This window comes from Corythoichthys intestinalis, chromosome 1 (assembly GCF_030265065.1).
Source record: "Corythoichthys intestinalis isolate RoL2023-P3 chromosome 1, ASM3026506v1, whole genome shotgun sequence".
Lineage (NCBI taxonomy): Eukaryota > Metazoa > Chordata > Actinopteri > Syngnathiformes > Syngnathidae > Corythoichthys > Corythoichthys intestinalis.
Genome location: NC_080395.1, coordinates 35,708,462 through 35,730,234, shown reverse-complemented (window position 1 = coordinate 35,730,234; position 21,773 = coordinate 35,708,462). Strand labels below are relative to the sequence as shown.

The following is a 21,773-nucleotide window of genomic DNA, read 5'->3' as shown; positions in this document are numbered from 1 at the left end:
TTGATCTCAGAACTGTCAGTAGACATGCTCTTCCTCTGTGCCTCCCTTTTTACAAGTTATTTGGGGAAAATCTTTACAAGTGTAAAGGAAAACTCTTTTCTTGTTTCTAATGAGGCTTAAATTTGATGAACTCCTGTGCTAATAGATGTATTTAGAAATTGAAATATATAATTTATGCATTTTTAAAAATCGCAAGTTTACTATTGACAGCATGCGATTAGTCGCGATTTTAAAAAATTAATCGTTTGACAGCATGATTATTATTACAATATTTTAATAAGGTAGGTCATGACATAAAGAGGGCTGGTCTGTGGCACAAAACTTTTTGTTTTAATTGTATCTTCAATAAATGTGCATTCTTTTGTCAAACACACTTAGTAATTAAGGTTAAATTTGATGTTCAGTGCTTTATTTTTTTAATATGATTAAATATTGTCTAAATAATGGGTGCGAGAAAAGTATTAATTTTCAGTTGAAATCGCATTAAAAAAGGTCTTAAAAGTCTTGAATTTAGATTTATCAATCCTAGGGGGACCCTGAATATGTAAACTAAAGTGCAATCACCTTCGTAAATGAATGGCTTCTGGTTGTTGAAATGTAAATAAACCAATCTATTGTGATAAAACAACAAAATTGCAGTGAAAGTGAAGTCTAACTGTGTAAACTTTTTCAGTACCATTTCAATGCAAAAAAACACGTCTTATATTCGGGTCAATACGGTAATTGGTCAAAAATGTTACTTTTTTTTTTTTTTTTTTTTCCTTCAAATCAGTTGGGACGGAACTTTTGAATATGTGATTGTTACGAAATTAATTTCCTTAACATTTTTAAAGGCAAAGTATATTACAATTTCATTTTAATATCATGACAACAAGTTTGATGCTGGTTTGATGCACCAGTTGACCCAAAAGTCTTTGACATGTATTTGTAGGCCTGTCACTTTTTTTTTTTTTTTTTAAATTACGATATTGGCTTGACGTCTGATATACAAATATATGGCGGAAAACACCCAGGTGACTTGAAGTTCTGCTCCGAGACTCCCAATTTGGCCAAATTTCAAAATAATAGCATGTGTGATACATCATTGGAAAGTTTAAAATTTCAAATTCAATTTTCTGGGGGAAGAAAACTTTTGAACAGGAGGGCATTTAAAAAAAAAAAAAAAAAAAATTTTTTTTTTCAACACCAAAACCCTAACTGGAGATGAAAGCCCGCGAGAACATAATTTAAGACGCCATGATTTTAATGAGATATTATTGCGTACTTACATCTTTTCGATCCAAAAACTCCATGAAGCATGTATCACCGAGTGTCAAGACACAGCTGTGAATGGCCGGCCATAGCCAGATTTTTTGCGAATTTTATGGGTTAAACATGGTCTTATTACAAAGGTCGCAATGCAGAAATCACAGACATCGAGGAGTGGTCGAGATTTTCTTTTTCCTGTATTTACCCTTTTTAGATTTTTTTATTTCAATTTTTCTTTGTTTGGATCGATTATTTATCGTCTAAAATATTGGGGAAAATGCGATGGTAACAAAAAAAAATAAAATTATGCAATAGTTATGAGGTAGATATCCGTGAACTTTTTACAGACACCATTTTTTTTCCCATAGTGATGTAATTTGTTTAAACATTTAAAATATGGGAGTGAATAATTTTTTTGTCGTTTTTTTTTTTTTTTTTTTTTTTTAAACTAAATATTAGACATCACTTAATGATTCTAAGCTAAAAATGACAGACATTTCGAATAATATAACTACTGAGCTTCTTTTTATGGATGGGTTGAAACAACGTCTGTAAACAGGGGTTTCCAGGGTAAAACGGACAAATTAAAGATAGTTCAGGGGCTTAATGCGCCATGAATCTGTTATGGCAGCATATAGACATATTGTTCTATCAAACACAACAGTTCTTTTGGCTTAAAATACAGCAGTTTATTTGAAGGGGGGTACAAGAGTAGAAACTGCTTTTTCAGTCTTCTCTGTGTTTTCTGCCATATATGGCCAACAATAATTTTTAAAAGTGTTGTTTTGATTTTTTTGTTGCAACGATTCCAATACTGATACTTTACCGATACCACACCGTTTTGGAAAAAATATATACAAAACAGCACTAGCACATCAGTGATATTTGGGCAAGAGGAAACAAGTCACCGTGTTCACAGTTCCGTATCAGTGTAAATATATTGCATGACATGTGCTTTTTTTAGTGCTCCCCAAAACCAATGCCATCATTTTAGTGCCACATCATGGCCCCACCCCATGCTAATGTCAGTATCTGTAAAAGCAATAGTTTTTGCTATAAGGACTTACTGTTCAATATACATAAAATGACCAACAATTTGGTTTTTCTGGGCGCGGTAAATTACTTGCTTTCAACACTCATTTGTACTACCTTGTACTCTCTCCCCCCTTTCTAAGCAAACTAACTCCTTGGTTGTCAGTATTGTGCCAGCATAGTGGTACCTCGACATACAATAGCTTCGACACACGATCTTTTCCTTGTCCGACGTAAAATTTGACTCGCCATTTGTTTCTACATCCGACGACTTGCTCTAAATACGACGATTAATGAGAGCACCGCAGTTTGTTTTCCCGCAAGACTGACATAGGGCAGATTTTCTTGTGAGAGAAATGGAAACATGGGTTCCAACAATGTTATTGCAGGTGGTGAAAAAAAGGAAAAGGTTGATGCTTACCATTGAAGTGAAGATGGATATGATGAAAAATATGAGTGTGGGGTGCGTATCCGTGATATGGCTCAACAATACAGCCGTACACGATCTATCTTAGCGGTCCTCCTCCGTTTGCCAGTCTTAATAAGTTAAGGTGGCAATTAACGTTGCCAAATAAATCGCTAGCTTCGTCATGTTTCTAATCATTTATTCCATCAACTTGTGCAACACAACGCGCCTATTGTCCCCCGCAGCAAGTAAACAAAGTGAAAGTAAAAACGCTCACTTTGTCAAGTCAGCCACGCGGTGCGTTCAGGTACACCACGCAAACACATTTGCCACATTAGAACCCGGTTTGTTACATTATTACAGGTATTATTATAATTATTGCTATTGTTATATTATTATTCCAATTTTATTCATAATTTATTTGTTTTGCTCTTTGTAATTGATATTTGCAATAGTAACATCAGTATTTATTAGGAATTTAGTGTAGGTTTTCAGGCTGTGGAACTAATTAATGGAATTATAATGTATTCTTATGGGAAAATCTTGCTCGACTAGAGGCGTGCAAAATTTCCGATTCTCAGATTTTTGCGATTCGGCCATGGAAGATTCGAGAACGATTCACAAACATCCAAATTCCGATTATTTAATTATACCAGGTAAAGCGGAACTAAAACATAGTCAGTGCGGTCTTCGGGACGCAATGAGGAACGGACCAAGAGTAAATTTCATGTTCAACTCATGCCACTAGATAAAAAAACAATAATACCTGACTGCGGCCGACAGCCGCTACAAACAACGCCCAGTTGCTAGTTGCTACAAGCGTACTGCCGTCATCTTAAAGCAGTAGACTTCTCTGGAAGGCTCTCTTGTAGCCAACCTAATTAACTTTTTATCTAAAATGATCCTAAATCAGCTAAATCTTGACTTGAATCTGTTTTTAAATGATGAAACAGTTTAAAAACTTTCACATGTCGAAAGTAGACATAAGGGAAATTATGGAATAACGGGAGCAATTTTAACAACATTAACGGTTGATTCACAACATTAAATTAATTGAATGTAGTTTGAAGCTGCTGATACAGAATGGGGACTTGAGTATTTTATTTACTGTTTTGAACTGTTGAGTTGATACTGAAATAGTAGTTTAGTATAGCCTGAGAGGGTTTTTGAACAATTTTGGAACTAATGTACGAAACATTAAAGCGCGGGGGGTGCATCTATAATCGATTTGTAATTGAATTTTTGGCCTCTAAATCATAATCGAATCGTTAGGTGCCCCAAGATTCCCACCTCTATGCTCGACATATGACCATTTCGACTTACAAAGTCCTGGAACGAATTAACTTTGTATGTAGAGCTACCACTGTATTGTCAAATCAGATGATATTTTATATTTGAGGTAGATGAATCGCTAAATCCAAATTTTCATCACCTTCAAGTGTTTCTGGAATGGAATTCATACGTTTTAGTGTTGCCAGTATATAAAATAAATAAATAAATAAATAAAATATATAAATCAATGATACTATCTTTTATCATGGGTTTCTGGGAAAATATATCAACCCAAAATAATTATCTGGCAAACCTAGTGGATTGAACATTCTAAATACTCCATTGTAGACTAAAGGTTGTTGCTTTTCCATTTCTGACCATTAACAACCAGTCCATGGTACATGGTAGATTGTTACCAAAAAAAAAACGACAAAAATACAGCCAAAAAAAAAAAACAAAAAAAAAACACAAGTTCAGATGTGATATACTCGAGCTCACTGGCAACCCAACGAGGATTGTATAGAAAATGCTAACAGTTTAATAAGTATAGTCACTATAATTTTAATCTTGTGTGCAATACAAACATTCACATGCTTTACAATCACTGTTTTGAAACTTTTGAAAAATTGCACGTTTTGTTGGTTAAGTCTATATGCGTGTGTGTTTACTACTTTCATAGCCAATACTACATAACTACACAGCAACTCTTTAGTTGCTAACCAAATATTGGACTAGAGACATGCACTGTGCCCATTTCTCAAACAACAAAAGACGCACTCAGGAAAGTTCCACTGTTCAAGTTCAAAACAAAGACATGAGAAAGTATAAATTTTAAATAGCAGACGTTTCCTCTCTTTCCAACCAGCTTTCTACCTCTGCGCCTCTGGCATCTCTTTAGACGTCTTTAAGGCAAACTGTCTTGATGCGTCCTTGTTCCGTAAAAGAACAGAGGCGAGCTAGCTGAGCGGGAGACGCAAAAGGAGAGGAGGAGGAGAGCAGGCCCAGAGAAGTGAACATAAAAGTGCATAGTTTAAAACGATTAGTGACACCTCTGATATTGTACCTGCTAACGCAGCATGAGAGAGACAAAGGCTCACCAATGTGTGTGTGTGCGTGTTTCTCTTAATAGCCATGCTTGTGCTTAGATGACTTGTGCAATCAGTGCTGTTGTAGTCACGTCAGACCAGTGTGTTTGATTGAAGGGTCACTTCTTCACATCCAAAGAGCGTCTCTTGTTTTACCCAGTCAAAACAACTGGCACCCTCATTTTCTCCTCTTTTTGTCATCCTTAACATATTTGCATCCCGGTTTCCCGCACATCCCCTCCACTTCCTCCAAGAGTGTGGTCATCGTCCTTACTCAAGATGTAATTTAACAGCAGACGCTGTTCTATCGCTCTCAACAATAAAAGAGGGTCACTACTCATACTGAAGAGTTGTGCTTTTTTGGGCGACCCTAAGCTTGTTTGTTATTTGCTACCGTCTGTCAGTGAATCTGTTTTTTTGCTGTTTGCAAAGTAACTACACAGGAAGTAGCCTGCTGCATTGTACACATTTGTTTGGATGTAAAGTTGGCCTAGCAGATATGGATTTGTCTCGAATAGTCATGGCTGTTTTTTTTTTTTTTTTTTTTGTAGTACCACAATCCACCAATACAATAATGGGACATTGCCCTTTGCGACATGAGCTTTCAGAAAAGTGTGGCAGCCTTACATATTCAGAGGTTCAATTTGTTGTAACATCTAGGCCTTCATCTGGGACATATTGTTCTACAAAAGCTTTGAATGCAAACCATTGTGATGATCTTGGAGTAAAAAACATCTCCCTCTGTTCACTATCTACGGTGGCCCGAGAGGTGTCAGGCGAAATGCAAAGTCCAAACACTTTGCAAATAGAAAAAAAGCACGAACCCAAATTACAAACGCTTTGCAAAAGATAAAAGCACGAATGCAAACTGCCACAACACGATCCCCAATTCCTAAAGCGCGATTGCAAATTGGCAAAAGCACGAACCCCAACTGCCACAACACGACAGCAAATAGCTCGTAGCACAACAGCAAACGACTCACAGCACAGCAGCAAAATCACGCAACACAACTGCAAGAGAATGACCCGGAAGTTAAAAAAAAAAAAAAAAGGACGACACTTTATACACTTTATATGTGCTTTGTGACCATCTATACGGACCTCCATGAAGTTGCCCCCCCATCAGACGCAAATTTATTAAAAAATGATGTCAATCGTTTTTGCCTTAACGGTTTTGTTGATACAGTATTATGCTTTTATAGAGATATTAATTTCGAGTGGTGACATCACTCGTAGCTTTTCCTCAGTTTAGCTCCCGCGGCTAATGGAGCGTACCAACTCTCTCGAAAATAGGGGGGGTGTCCTAAAAACTAGCTAGCACGAACGCAGCACAAACGAATGGCACCACTTCAGAACTATTTTGCTGTAAATGAGGGGCTTAGAGGGATGTCAGCACTCGAAATTAGTATCTCAAGACCCCAATTTACTGCAAAATGGACCCGAATTTGTGTTATGATCGCGCTAGTTATTATGACACCCCTCTGTTATTGAGAGAGTTGGTACGCTCCATTAGCCGCGGGAGCTAAACTGAGGAAAAGCTATGAGTGACGTCACCACTCGAAATTAATATCTCAATAAAAGCATAATACTGTAGTTACAAAACCGTTGCAGCACAAACGATTAACATCATTTTTATATAAATTTGCGGGGTGGGGGCAACTTCATGGAGGTCCGTATAGATGGTCACAAAGCACATTTAAAGTGTATAAAGTGTTGTCCTTTTTTTTTTTTTTTTTTTTTTTTTTTTTTTTTTTTTTTTTTTTTTTCAAACTTCCAGTTCATCCTCTTGCCGTTGTGTTGCGTGATTTTGCTGCTGTGCTGTGAGCCATTTGCTGTTGTGCTGTGGCAGTTGGGATTCGTGCTTTTGCCAATTTGCAATCGCGGTTTAGGAATTGGGGATCGTGTTGTGACAATTTGCATTCGTGCTACGAGCCATTTGCTGTCGTGTTGTTGCAATTGGGGTTTGTGCTTTTGCCAATTTGTAATCGCGCTTTGGGAATTGGGGATCGTGTTGTGGCAGTTTGCATTCGTGCTTTTATCATTTGCAAAGCGTTTGCAATTTGGGTTCGTGCTTTTTTCTATTTGCAAAATGTTTGGACTTCGCATTTCACCTGACACCTCAAGGCCACCGTAACTATCTACTTAAAAACAAAATAAAGCTGCGATAAGTGAAGACCGCGAAGTGGCGCAACGCAACCCCCCTCCCCACATTTTTTTTTTTGTGCGTGTTCAATTTATTTATTCAGATTAGCATTGGAAAAAAGATACACATATATGACATGATTTTTCACTTTTTTTTCCCCGAAATATAATTTATAAATTGTTTTTAAGCACTTCAAAATGTAATATGTAATAATTATGATAAGATTTAAACATGTTACTGTCCCACCGAATTATTTTTAAACAAGAATAAAGTAGTAGGAAAATGCTTGACTTTATTAAATGCTTCATAGTGAGTCTACTCAAATCCTCTCAAGCTGCTCACTTAGTTAAACGATGATTGACGCATGCGCAAACGTTTTCTATGATTGATTTTTTTAGATTGAAGTTTTTTAAGCAATTTATTTTTTGATTGAATAATAAAGTCACAAATGTCCTAGCCAAAATGTGGCCCAAACGCAAAACAACATTACCTCAATCGAAAAGGTTTCAATCAAGAAAAATAGTTTTCAAATGCTTTTTTTGGCTCAAATTTATTTTTCCATTCAAACACATTTTTTTATTGAAATGACATTTTTCGGATTGAAAATATATATTTTGATTGAAGCCCTTTTGTTTTTGATCGAAGCAACTTTTTTTGGGGGGGTGGGGGTTGAATAATAAAGACACAAATCTACCTCCATAGTTATTGAGAGAGAAAGAAATTAAGAACGCTTTAAAAATAAAAGCCACCGGGAGTCGGATTTTTTTTTTAAGTTAAGATTTATATTTCATTATGTAGACATGCCTCGCAAGGAAAGGAGATTGAGGGATTTAAAAAAAAAATTTTTTTTTAAAGGAGTTGGATGAGGCTGCTAAAGGCAGTGGATACCTCATCAGCTGGGTGAATAGCACACTTGGTAAGAATAACAGTTTGCAAGTATAGTCGGGTACACAATAATAAAACACAATTACAATGTTATTTTTCTATAAGAATTTATGTCATTGCTTTATTATTAGGTGCTAGAGTTATCAAATATGGATAATCATGAAATAATAGTTTTGAGGAAACTGTGCTGTTGGTGGCTCAGTGACCATTTGATGTGGTTGGTTCTCAGATGAACAACAAGTTGATTAAGGAAGTTTTGATGTAGTGGTTGAAGGAAGAAAAGAGGCAGCGACTGAGTCACAGCCAGAAAGTGTTGATGACAGTGTTGATTTCTATTCACTGTTCCCCCTCCCAATTAAAGTATGTCACAGTCACAGCCAATTATAATCTAAAGCTGGTTAAAATTGAAGTTTTGTTGTTGTAAGGTGTATTAAATACTTGTTCATTTGCCCCTTTGGATCTATGAGCACCTGCCCCTCCACTGGTCTCTGCACGGCTCTGCTAAAAAACAGTGTGGGTCAACAGAGCTCAATAGTTTGTTGGGTTGTACAGTGTATGTAACATATTTCCTCCACACCCTGCTCACCTTTTTAACCCATGACCCATTTTTATGCCTGAAAAATAATGCAACCATTATGTATTCTCTTTTTAATTTGGTTTACAAAATGTAACAAACTGTATTTTACCAAACTTGCTCTGCTAACCAGGTAATAAAAATACCTTAAATAATAAATATGTACAATAATATCTAAATGGTTAAAAATCAAAATACAACTCAGTTTTACAAAATATTTTATATACAGTTAAGAGATGAAGAAAAAAAAACTACCTAACTTTATCGAGTGACTGCTGTAAATGCAAATTGTAATTTTTGTATTAAAAGTTATCCCTGCGGGTACCTCATCGAGAAATTCTTTGTTTCTAAAGTGAAGTAGTCCCTGGTTTGATTTACAGTAGACAAAAGCACGACAATGCTCAGGACACGAGTGAAAACTGTATCTGCCCCAATCTCATGAACAAATCAGATACCGTCCGGTAGTTTGAAAAATAGCAGTGTTGGATACCGATGCCAATATTGAGTACCAGATCAAAACACTACATAATACTATATTGTAAGCAAGCAAATACACAAGTCAACTTAAGTGTTCCATTCCCAACCATACCTTCCACATTGAACTACAGGTAGGGGACCTCTTAGGTAGTTAGTTTACATGACTCAGTGACTACTTAGCCAGGGAAATTTAGCTTTAAGTTTAGTTCTTATCCTCTTGTCATGTCGCCTACCCTCACTTTTTCCATCCTCCTGTTTTTTTCTCTACTTCTTCTTCCTTTCGCTCTTCTTACACCCATCACCATTTTTCTGTCTTTAGCTCCAGACGGACTGTCCACCCTGAGACTAACTCACGCCACAAGCAGAAGTCTAAATGTGTCTTGGTCCGGACCAGCCCGCTCTAATGCTCCGGGCCCTCTTCACTATAGTCTACAAATGAGGACATCACCCGAGAGACCAGTGATAAGGCAAGATGTAGCAAAGATGTGAACACATCTGTCACAAAAGCATGTACCTTAGAAGTGATTTGAAATACACTCATAACACACCCCATACCTGAAAGAGACAATCCAGACAAATAGCATGCACATATAGATATGCATGGATACATTATATAGTACGGCATAATGTGTCCCATTAAAATGACAGAGCATCGGAAAAAAGTTACGGGGAGTGAGATGAAGGGATGAGGTTGAGACAAAAAGCCACCAAAATATAAAAATCAAAGAGGGCAGGTGGAGATAGACAGGTACAGAACATGTGATACAATAAAGAGAGAGGGACTGTGCCTCTGATATGTATTCATTACATGCTTCCTGACAACAAATTGCAATTTAATCCAAGAAGAGGAGGCTCTCATTCTACGGTAATAAATAAATGACTAGGTACATGTATTATATATCAGACAAGCATGCCCTCCTCTTCTCCTGCCTTAGATATCTCATTGTTCCCTGATTTATTCATTCATTCATCCCTTCTGTCCATCTAATGTTAAATGGCCAGTAGTCCCTCATTTGTGACAATCGGCCCATACGTTAGCCTAGTTTCCCTTCATCGTCTACAATTACATGAAAGCCAACCAGGTACCATGTGGGAATGTAATTAAAAGCAGTGAAGATAGTTCATGCAATCAATGGAAGGAGAAACCTCACTTACTTTCCAACTGAACTGTTGATTGAATGAGCAGTGCTGACAAATGTCCATGGATTTAAATTAAAATTTGATTAATAACAGTCTTTTTATATATGATTGGACTCAAAGTGGAGTTAATCTCTAAATTTTCTGGTTCACTTTACTCGCCGCAAGTGTTAATCTGTGCTGTTAAACTTCCAGGCGTTGTTATAGCCGTATTTGTTTTCAATTACGGTAGCGTATTTTTCGGACTATAAGTTCCACCTATGTATAAGTCGCACCAGCCATAAAATGCATAAAAAAAACATATATAAGTCGCACCGAAGTATAAGTCGCATTTTTAGAGGAAATTTACTTGATTAAATCCAACACATAGAACACATATGTCATCTTGAAAGGCAATTTAATATAAAAATACAATAGAGAACAACATGCTGAATAAGTGTACAGCAACTTATAGTCCAAAAAATACGCTATATATTAATTTAAAATGCTTGCGATAGCTGATATCTTTTCAGTTTTATTTTTAGCCTGTTTTTTTGCAGCCCAAATTAAATTTGTGCATTTGTGCCTGTTCACGTTCAGGCTGCTGGAAAATGTGACCGATACTTTCTCCTACAACGTGCTGGGCCTGTCTCCGTTCACTCACTATCTATTCCGACTGGTGGTTTCACATATTCATGGACAGACAACAGGCCTCTGGGAAGCCCTTCGTACAACAGAGGAACGTAAGTACATGTATTTTACCTTTGGATCCTGTGTAGCAATAATTAAAGGGCAACTGAAGAGCTTGTCGGATTTCGCTCTTGAGTGTTTTACTCGGTTGAATTGTATTAAATGCATCATTCGCTGTTTCAAAAAGTCACATAAAAAAATAAATAAATAATTGACCGCGCTATTTTTGAGTTATGGCCATAGCAACACCATAGCAACGAGGGACGCGCCGCCCTGCCGACTGCTACCTGATGACGTAGCTTCCAGGGAGTGTCGCCACCACTCTGAACACAGAAATATAGCACCACGCTATCCTCGCCATATATTGCAAACATTTTCTGGGTTTTACTCGCGAGATTCGTCATGCCATCTCGATGTGAAGCGAGGATTTGCTCACAGGAAGACTCGAGACTCTATGAGTGGTCCAAAAAAACTTTTCCTGCAAAGGTTTGGACCGTTTTTGTGAGCATGCATACAGGTCCCCAATCGGCTCATTGTTTTCATCATTTTAGCGACAACAGCTTTGAAAACCTACAATAATGCAACCTTGGTTTTACAAAGACGTAAGTAGACCCTCTGATTCTAAAATTTGATGCACTTCTGTTGATAAACGAGGGGGGCTTCTACTGCCTGTTTGTTGAAGCGCGACATTTTTTTTTTTGTTGCTGTTGCCCTGTCATAAGTAGATAGGTTTGCTGACAGGTCTACTCATGTGATTTTATTACTATATCAATAGGTATTATGTAAATTCTAATGTCCCCAGCACCAAATAGGTCCTGTTTTTTTTTTGGCCTGTCTCAGGGTAAATATAAAGCCTCAAAAATCAATAACATATCATTCATTTAGCCACATTTGGGCTAGCTTTACCATATTTAGATCGGTAGGAGCTGTGCCATTACCTAATATCCAGTTTTAGCTATGTGGAGAGCATGGGAAAATATACAACCATGTAATCGTATTTTCTCAAATAAAAAAAAAACACGACGCTGGACTTAAGCTTAACACTCACTCTCCCGTTCGTGAATTGTCAAGCTGTCAATTGGCGTCATGACGACATCTGCTGTGTCAAGTAAATCGCCGTCATCTGACGCCTCAGGTTCAAACATGTAGGGATTAATTGTAGTTCATCTTTCCTGGGAGCCTTTGCCATCGGTAGCGTCACGAAAGAGTGATCCTGAATGGTTACCTTTGGTGGAAATATCACTGACATCGTTGTTACTGCTATGCTAGTTGTGGATAGTTTTCTCTGTTGCGTCGGGGAATCTACGTCACACTTCCGGGTATGTGAAGGGACCATTAACGGAGTGCAAAAAAACTGAAAAAACGCAAATTATCCTTGCAATTACGTGTTGATAATTTCATGGTTGTTTTGATGAACTCGTCCAAAGTTTATATTCGTAAAATCACACCAAAATCCGGAAAGGTCTTCAGTTGCCCTTTAACTACATAAAAATAATACATTTATTGGACGGTTTGTGTGTTGTGAAAAAAAATACAGGTTTTTTTTTTGTTTTGTTTTTTTTTTTTGTTTTGTTTTGTTTTTTCCATTTACTGTATTGTTCCTAATCGCGTTGAGCATGTAACGACAGTACTGTAACAACAATGTTCGGCATGCTTTCGTTGAAATAACTAAAGTGTCTCATGAATGTAATTTGAGCGTAGTGTTTGTCGGTCCAACCTTCAGTTATATGGCCTAATGCTGTCTGCTGCAGTGTTGTTTTCCTCAATGATGACGATAACGAAAATACTTCGTCGACGAACAATTTTGTCATGACAATGACGAGCTAAAAACGTGTCTTGGGAGACTGAAACATAACAAGACGGATGCCAGTTTTCGTCTGACGAGATGAAAATTCACCATAGTTTCTGTTATAAGTTCACAGTGTGAGACATTTTCTTATCGTACAGTGGGGCAAATAAGTATTTAGTCAACCACTAATTGTGCAAGTTCTCCCACTTGAAAATATTAGAAAGGCCTGTAATTGTAATGGGTAAACCTCAACCATGAGATAATGTGGAGAAAAAAACTGAAAATCCCATTGCTTGATTTTTAAAGAATTTATTTGCAAATCATGGTGGAAAGTTCATCTCAATACTTTGTTATGTATCCTTTGTTGGCAATAACGGAGGCCAAACGTTTTCTGTAACTCTTCACAAGCTTTTCCACATACTGTTGCTGGAATTTTGGCCCATGCCTCCATGCAGATCTCTTCTAGAGCAGTGATGTTTTGGAGCTGTCGTTATATATAAATGAAAAACCGCAAAGTAGTGCCCCTCCCCAAACCCTACATTTTTTTTTCATGTTAAGTGTATTTATTCAGATTTAGCATTGGAAAGACCCCAAACCCATCAATTTTTTTTTTCGTGTTCAATGTACAGTATTTAGTCAGATTTAGAATTGGAAAGAGATACATATAATATACGTTTTTCCCTTTTTTTCCCGAAGTATAATATATATATATATATATATTTTTTTTTTAAGTATTTTATTAAATGGTTTTAAACATGTTACTGTACCACCGACTTATTTTTAAACAAGAATAAGGTACTGTCGTAGAAAAATGCTTGGCTTTATTAAATGCTTTATTGAGTGAGTCCACTCACTCCACTCCACTGTTCACACACAATGAGTTGCCACAGCAAGTGTTTAACATGTTAAATGATGATTGACGCATGTGGCATGTTTGAAGTTTGTGACTCTGGCAAGATCAGACACAAACATCTGTCAACATCGTCAACATTAAAAAGCAAATCCAGTGCATGGCCTGATGAACAAAGAGCAGGGAGAGGGAGGACGGGAGTGATTGAGAAAACTACGTGATCGGCTTGGGACAGCTCATCTGTATTTTTTATTTTTCATTGAAAAAAAATCCACGGTGGACTGAGCCGCGAAGTTTGAAGCGCGAAGTAGTGAGGGATCACTGTATCGAGGACAAAAAATAAAAATCACTTCTCAGTTGTGTTAACACTCGAACAGTTTTAATAATTGTGGGACATACTGAGGTCTAATTCACAGCAAAAATACCATGATAACTTACAAACGTTATGTACAAACCAAATGGCGTTCACGCTGCGTTAGAGGAAGGACAACTGAGTGTTACACGTCAATGGTAGGAAGTGTAGTCTGTGAACTGAAGCAATCTATGTATTGTATTTGTATTTTTTATTTACATTTCAATACAATCAATATTTATAACTGTATTAAAATTCACCTCACCGAAAGCATTTTTTCATGATCTGAGAATTGCTACTTACATTATTAGAAGGCATCGGTGTATGCCTCGATTCACAAAGCAATGGTATTTTAAAAGTGGAGAGTAACACATACTAGAGAGGAAGTCACTAGCTACTTAAACATGCTGAAACACCCCGACAGTGTGAGAGAGCAAGACCTGCATACTGTACAAAGTGTGTGTACAGGCGTGCGTGTCTGTTTGTGTAAGTGACTGTGTGAGTGACCTAGCCAGTGTCATTGTGGGCTAATTGTAGTAATAGAATCATATTAGCCAGTGGTGCAGCCTCTTCAGTGAAAAGTTATATATTAATTAGCAGCACTTTATTGTGGCATGCATAATCATTAAGCAGCTGAGATTTGCATACGTTTGATCTGTGTGCTTGTACACACCACAAGAAATGTGTTTGTACACATCCTTGCGCTGTTGATGTATAGATGCACGCTCACGTGAACACAAATGCACTTTTACACGCTGTTGCTCTCAGGCTCACACAGACACATTTGCAGACATTTAGGGTGTATTAAATTATGGGCCTGCTTCCTTCAACATGCTCTGCGGAATTCATCAAAACATACACAAACAGTGACAAAGATTCTAATTATTCTGAATTAGGTAAAGGTTAAACTGCTTTGGTGATCCATTAACAGGAGGGAACCAGAGAAAGCAAAAGACCACAATACACTATTTCTAGGTTTTTAGTCTGAATTACATACACAATTACCGTAATTTCCCGAATATAAGGCGCACCCGTGTATAATGCGCAACCCAAATTTACTTGTAAAATTTGGGGGAAATTATTGTACCCATTTATAACGCGCACCCTAATTTTAGCACCAATAAATAGAAGAATACAAGAAAACAGAGCCCGTGTACAGATACAGAGATGTCATTTTACTGACTGGTGAAACACAGCACAAGCATAGCACATTGGTAGTTCAAAACATTACCGTAAACTGACAATATTTACGGTAATATGATTTGACAACTTCTCCAACTTACCAGAATCTAGGAGAAAACAAAACGGATGTGACTTTTCTTTTAAAGGCTGCTGTATAACTTGCTCGTTTCCTCATGATGAATAAATGTTTCTTCCATGGATTGATACGGTAAAACTACTGAACTATTGTTATTTGGGTTTGAGTTTCCCGAGGGACCGATATAGTTGACGGACACAGGAAGGGTGTGTCCTTACATTTGTTATGCTCCGAATTGTGGAGCTGCAATAAACGTAGACTCAAATGAGTTCAAGAAACTAAATTCTGTGCTTTATGAAGAGTGAAAAAAGCAGAATTTAACACAGACGAAATCATTCGGCCGATTAGTGTGAAGTATTACCGAAACAAAATGGTGACGTCACGTACCGTAATGGTCGGCAACGGGTCGCCGCATACGTTTCTTCAACACAACGTGGCCGTGTCAATGAAAAAAAATCGGTTTATATATATATATATGTAATACATATATATTTCTGTCTCCATCCATGTACCCGTTTATAATGCGCACCATGAGTTTACAAGTTGATTTTGGGGGGAAAAAGTGCGCGTTATATTCGGGAAATTACGGTAAAACATCACATTACTATTTTTATAACCAAAGAAACAAACCTCCACATTTCTAGGTAACAGTGTTGAAACAGAAAAAAAAAATAATTTAAGTGGTATCGAGCACCAGAACTAAACCCTGCAGAGCATGGATTTTTGCATGCTGCTTTCATGCAGCCGTATATAGGCTGTGGTATACTAAAAATTACAATTACAACAAACTAAGATACATAATATTTAGGGCTGTCAAAATCATTGCCTTAACGGGCGGTAATTTTTTTTTTTTTTTTTAATTAATCACGTTCAAAGATCGCAATTAACGCACATACCCAGCTCAAACAGATTAAAACGACAGCAGTGTCATGTCTACTTGTTACGTGTGTTTTTTTTGTGTTTTGTCGCCCTCTGCTGGCGCTTGGGTGCGACTGATTTTATGGGTTTCAACACAATCAGCATTGTGTAATTATTGACATCAACAATGGTGAGCTACTAGTTTATTTTTTGATTGAAAATGTTACAAATTTTATTAAAACGAAAACATTAAGAGGGGTTTTAATATAAAATGTCTATAACTTGTACTAACATTTATCTTTTAAGAACTACAAGTCTTTCTGTCCATGGATCGCTTTAACAGAATGTCAATTTTAATGCCATCTTGCTTATTTATTGTTATAATAAACAAATACAGTACTTATGTACAGTATGTTGAATGTATATATCCGTCTTGTGTCTTATCTTTCCATTCCAACAAAAATGTACAGAAAAATATGGCATATTTTATAGATGGTTTGAATTGCAATTAATTACGATTAATTGATTTTTAAGCTGTGATTAACTCGATTAAAATTTTTAATCGTTTGACAGCCCTAATATTATAACACATAAAACAAAGATAAATGAAATACACATTCAAGCATACTTGAGCTGTAAAGTATTTTATTAATCATGTTCAAGTGTGTATGCGTCCGTGTTTTATTCACGATCAGCCAATCCAATGTAGCTTGGTTCCGAGCCGTGACCCTACACCCTTTTGTTATAATATATACTGCACTGCACATTACAGCTTGCCACAGGTTAAAGTATTCATATAAACTATGTAATACAGGTTTCCTTTTTTTATTTGCCGCATTTCTCACCTCATTTCCTTTCTCCTCAGACTGTCTTTGCATTTCAGGAGAGTGTTTCGCTGCTTCTATTTGACTGACTAGCCCTTTTAACTATTTAGAAGAAGGGATGGACAAAATAGAGAAAGTAAGGTGAGAAATAAAATCGTGGATTGGAGTGAAAAATACAGGAAAGGGAAAGGGAGACAAAAATGGGGGAGGGAAGAAAGGAGCAGCCTAATGACAGAACAGAGAAATGGAGAGACCCACGTTTCCTCCTTTCCTTTTTATCATTCCATTAAAGTTTTATATCCATCTTTTTAATGTAATTTGGTCCCTATGAATTCCTGCTGCTGCAGAAGAGACAGACGGCTCCTGTGAACATAAACTCTGGCTGTGTTGGACAGCTCCCTTTCCTCTGTCTACTCGCATGTTCACACCAGCTAAGTGATCTAAGAGAGTGTGTGTCTGTCAGAAGTGTGCCTTTGACTGGGTGTGTATGTGTGCCATAGTATGTTCAAGAGACCATGATTAAAAAAGCGCTGTTTTGACGAAATGTTCCCAGCCTAGCAGTATTTGACAGTGTGCGCATACACCTCGTCGGTATACTTCAGACTGTGAACATTTAAAAAGCACTGTTTTACCAAATTGAACTCAAAGTGTAGAGTGGAAAGAAGGAAAAGCAAAGACAATGTAAGTGGTACTGACACAACACAAAGAATTCATGTTATTTAATGACCAAGTGACTGCATCACTCAGGTAATATTTCGCTGTTTTATTCAGTGATTTGACCTGGTTCCTTTCCTCATCACATCTTATTTTTTGTATATTCAAATGAAAACATAAACATATTACACACTAAACTATACTCTGTCAGTCCCCACTGTTTTTTTTTTTTTACGAATTATTGCACAAATTTGTAAGTAATGAAAATGTCTTGCTCACTAAAATGTTTTAACATATTTATGAACATTGTATTCATAAACATTGTATAGAAATACCATACCTGTCAACCCGAGGCCGTTGGCAATCTTACAAATGTATTTATTTATTTATTTATTTTCCCTTCAGGCATGACAAATCCAAACAAACATACAGCATTTACCCGTGTTTACAATTCAACCCGAAAAGAAAAGGGCTGACGGGAGAAGCCGAAGCTTATTGAAACCTGTCCCCAGTATACCATATAGGATGCAGAAAATATCGAATATCAAGTTTTCACATTCAGATTTCGTAGTGATTACAAGGTTTTTTTTATTGTAACCATCCCCTCGGATTGTTCATTTTCCCAATAGTCCATTGTCGGTCGTGGCAATGTGCTTGTTATGTTGATTAGATCCAGTAGATTAGTTCATAATTCAGTAGTTAGTTTATTCAGTTGATTCGATCTAGAAGATAGGGAATAGCTTAGGACCGATGGTAGGCCGTGTCCGCCACCCTACTTTTGTCAACTTAATCCTCGTCGCAGTTTTCATTCTGACTCCAGACGGACATTCATCTCAAGGTTGCGCAGCTTCGTAGTAGGTTGCATCGCCATTCCGGTTGTGGATGGCCTGGGGGACTGGCGTCGCTAGGTCCTTCATAAAGACCGTCCCAGCAATCACTGTCCCACCTGGCACAATCAGAAGAGTAGCTGCCAGCAGCGCACCAAAAGGAAACATCCTCGATATCGTTCCACTTCAAGTGTGGTCAGACACAGCGGCCGCCATCTACCCCAGCTATCCTCCACAATATCCAGACTTTAAGGTGTTTTCCGGGCAGACGTTGTCTTGGGCAGGATAGTGGCCAATCGACCAGTTCCATGTCATAAAATTTGAAGAACTTGAAGTCAATTGTCTGTGCATTTACAGCCAACAGATTATATGTCCTTGTGAGTTCTGTTTGCATTGGCTTTGAGTCCATTGTTTTGGGTACACTCGGTTTTGCTTCCAGGTTTTGTGACGTATGCCCTTACAAATTGGTGACTAATCTTACAACATTGTATATAGCGTGCAATATGAAACAAAAATAAAACTCCAACCCTTTTTAAAATAATATGAATTTATTGGTAATATTGTAACATATAACCTGGTGCAATCAAAGAACAATCAATATTTTCAGCTACTGTGGGGCAAATAAGTTTTTAGACAACCACCAATTGTGCAAGTTGTCGTACTTGAAAAGATTAGAGAGGCCTGTAATTGTCAACATGGGTAGACCTCAACCATGAGACTCAGAATGTGGAAAAAAAAAAAAAAACAGAAAATCACATTGTTTGATTTTTAAACAATTCCAAATTAGATTGGAAAATAAGTATTTGGTCACCTACAAGCAAGCAAGATTTCTGGCTGTCAAAGAGGTCTAACTTCTTCTAACGAGGTCTAACGAGGCTCCACTCATTACTTGTATTAATGGCACCTGTTTTAACTCATTATCGGTATAAAAGACCCCTGTCCACAAGCTCAGTCAGTCACACTCCAAACTCCACTATGGCCAAGACCAAAGAGCTGTTGAAGGACACCAGAAACAAAATTGTGCACCAGGCTGGGAAGACTGAATCTGCAATAGGTAAAACGCTTGGTGTAAAGAAATCAACTGTGGAAGCAATTATTAGAAAATGGAAGACATAAAAGACCACTGATAATCTCCCTCGATCTGGGGCTCCATGCAAGATCTCACCCCGTGGCGTCAAAATGATAACAAGAACGGTGAACAAAAATCCCAGAACCACACGGGGGGACCTAGTGAATGACCTACAGAGAGTTGGGACCACGGTAACAAAGGCTACTATCTGTAACACAATGCGCCGCCAGGGACTCAAATCCTGTACTGCCAGATGTGTCCAAATGCTGAAGCCAGTACATGTCCAGGCCCGTCTGCGGTTCGCTAGAGAGCATTTGGATGATCCAGAAGAGGACTGGGAGAATGTGTTATGGTCAGATGAAACCAAAATAGAACTTTTTGGTAGAAACACAGGTTCTCGTGTTTGGAGGAGAAAGAATACTGAATTGCAGCCGAAGAACACCATACCCACTGTGAAGCATGGGGGTGGAAACATCATGCTTTGGGACTGTTTTTCTGCAAAGGGACCAGGACTACTGATCTGTGTAAAGGAAAGAATGAATGGGGCCATGTATGGAGAGATTTTGAGTGAAGCTCTCCTTCCATCAGCAAGGGCATTGAAGATGAGACGTGGCTGGGTCTTTCAGCATGACAATGATCCCAAACACACAGTCAGGGCAACAAAGGAGTGGCTTCGTAAGAAGCATTTCAATGTGCTGGAGTGGCCTAGCCAGTCTCCATATCTCAACCCCATAGAAAATCTGTGGAGGAAGTTGAAAGTCCGTGTTGCCCAACGACAGCCCCAAAACATCACTGCTCTAGAGGAGATCTGCATGGAGGAATGGGTCAAAATACCAGCAACAGTGTGTGAAAAGCTTGTGAAGAGTTACAGAAAACGTTTGGCCTCCGTTATTGCCAACAAAGGGTACATAACAAAGTATTGAGATGAACTTTTGGTATTGACCAAATACTTATTTTTCACCATGATTTGCAAATAAATTCTTTAAAACTCCATCAATGTGATTTTCTGTTTTTTGTTTTTGTTCTCTCTAATATTTTCAAGTGGGAGAAATTGCACAAATAGTGGTTGACTAAATACTTATTTGCCCCACTGTGCATCATGATTACTAAAATTCACCAGTCACTTTTGTTATAATTGTATGGAGCACTTTTGGCAATTTCTATCATGTCTTGATGGCTGCACTTCAGCTCGCAATTCAGTTTGACTTGAAGGTAGTTTGTTAGTGTGTCCAATTATAAATTAAAAAGGTCAAATTGATCAAATTAACTTACAGATTCTGAGAAGTGATCAGCAATAGTTGCAAGCAAATTGTGTTCGGCAACAAATTAGCAGAATAAAATCGCCTCTTTCGTCACTTTTCATCCTGCAGACTTCATCTTTATGACCAGTGTTGTCAATCTTACTTATAAAAAGTAATTAATTACAGTTACAAATTACTTCTCCCAAAATGTAATTGATTTAGTAACTCAGTTACCCAACAGTAAGAGTAATTAGTTACTTGGCAAAGTAACTGGTGTTACCTTTCATGTTTTTTCTTTCATTCAGAAAAAACAAAAACAAAAAAAAACATAGTAACCTTTGCTATGTTTGGAAGTCATTTAATGTTGTGAATCAACTATTAAAGTTTTTAAAATTGCTCCCATTTTTACATTAGTTCCCTTCAGTCTACTTTCGACATGTGAAAGTTTTAAAAGTGTTTCATCGTTTAAAGATGGATTCAAGTAAAAATCTTGCCGATTTAGGAATATTTTTTTTAAAAAGTTACTTAGGTTCGCTAGGAAGGTTCATTACAACAGAGCCTTTCTGAGAAGTCTACTGCTTTAAGGTGGCGGCTGTTTACTAACGCCGCTGAGTCTGTCATTTCGCATGTAGTTCTACATGCATGTTATATCTAGGCGTAGATTGTAGGCTGTCGGCTACAGTCAGGAAATATTGGAGCCATCTGGCCTAGCATCGCGTTTGCTACAGCGTCACAACAAACACTCTTCTCTCTCTCCGTCTCTGAGTTTTCTCGTGTCATTCAACCAACATTGTAACGCACATTGTCTCGTTGCCGAAATGGTGACAAAATCCGAACGGAGAAAAAAAAACGTAAAACACGAAAAACGTACAGATTTTGAACATACGTCGTACACATTTAAAAATAAGTGCTCACTTGTATAAATTACGTCGAAACCGTACAACTTCACAGGGATGAAATCACTTTTTGCACCCTGTTCAGCTGCTTAGACATGGAGAATAGTAAATCTGAGTGTCTTTAAAGGCTGTAACAGTTTTAATGTGCCACATAGGAGTTGCACTCATGTGCGTTTTTTTTTTTTTTTTTTTTTTTTTTTTTTTAATACAGTGGGGAGAACAAGTAT

General features: G+C 37.5%; 1 protein-coding gene across 1 annotated transcript in view; it reads left to right on the top strand.

The window, feature by feature from the left end:
• The window catches only part of ush2a (Usher syndrome 2A (autosomal recessive, mild)), a 428,293-nt gene that overhangs the window by 205,601 nt on the left and 200,919 nt on the right, over positions 1-21,773 (top strand). Inside the window, exons 48-49 of the mRNA XM_057848749.1 lie at positions 9,442-9,589; positions 10,839-10,981. Coding sequence (XP_057704732.1) covers positions 9,442-9,589; positions 10,839-10,981 — 291 coding nt within the window. The remainder of the gene's footprint in view (positions 1-9,441; positions 9,590-10,838; positions 10,982-21,773) is intronic.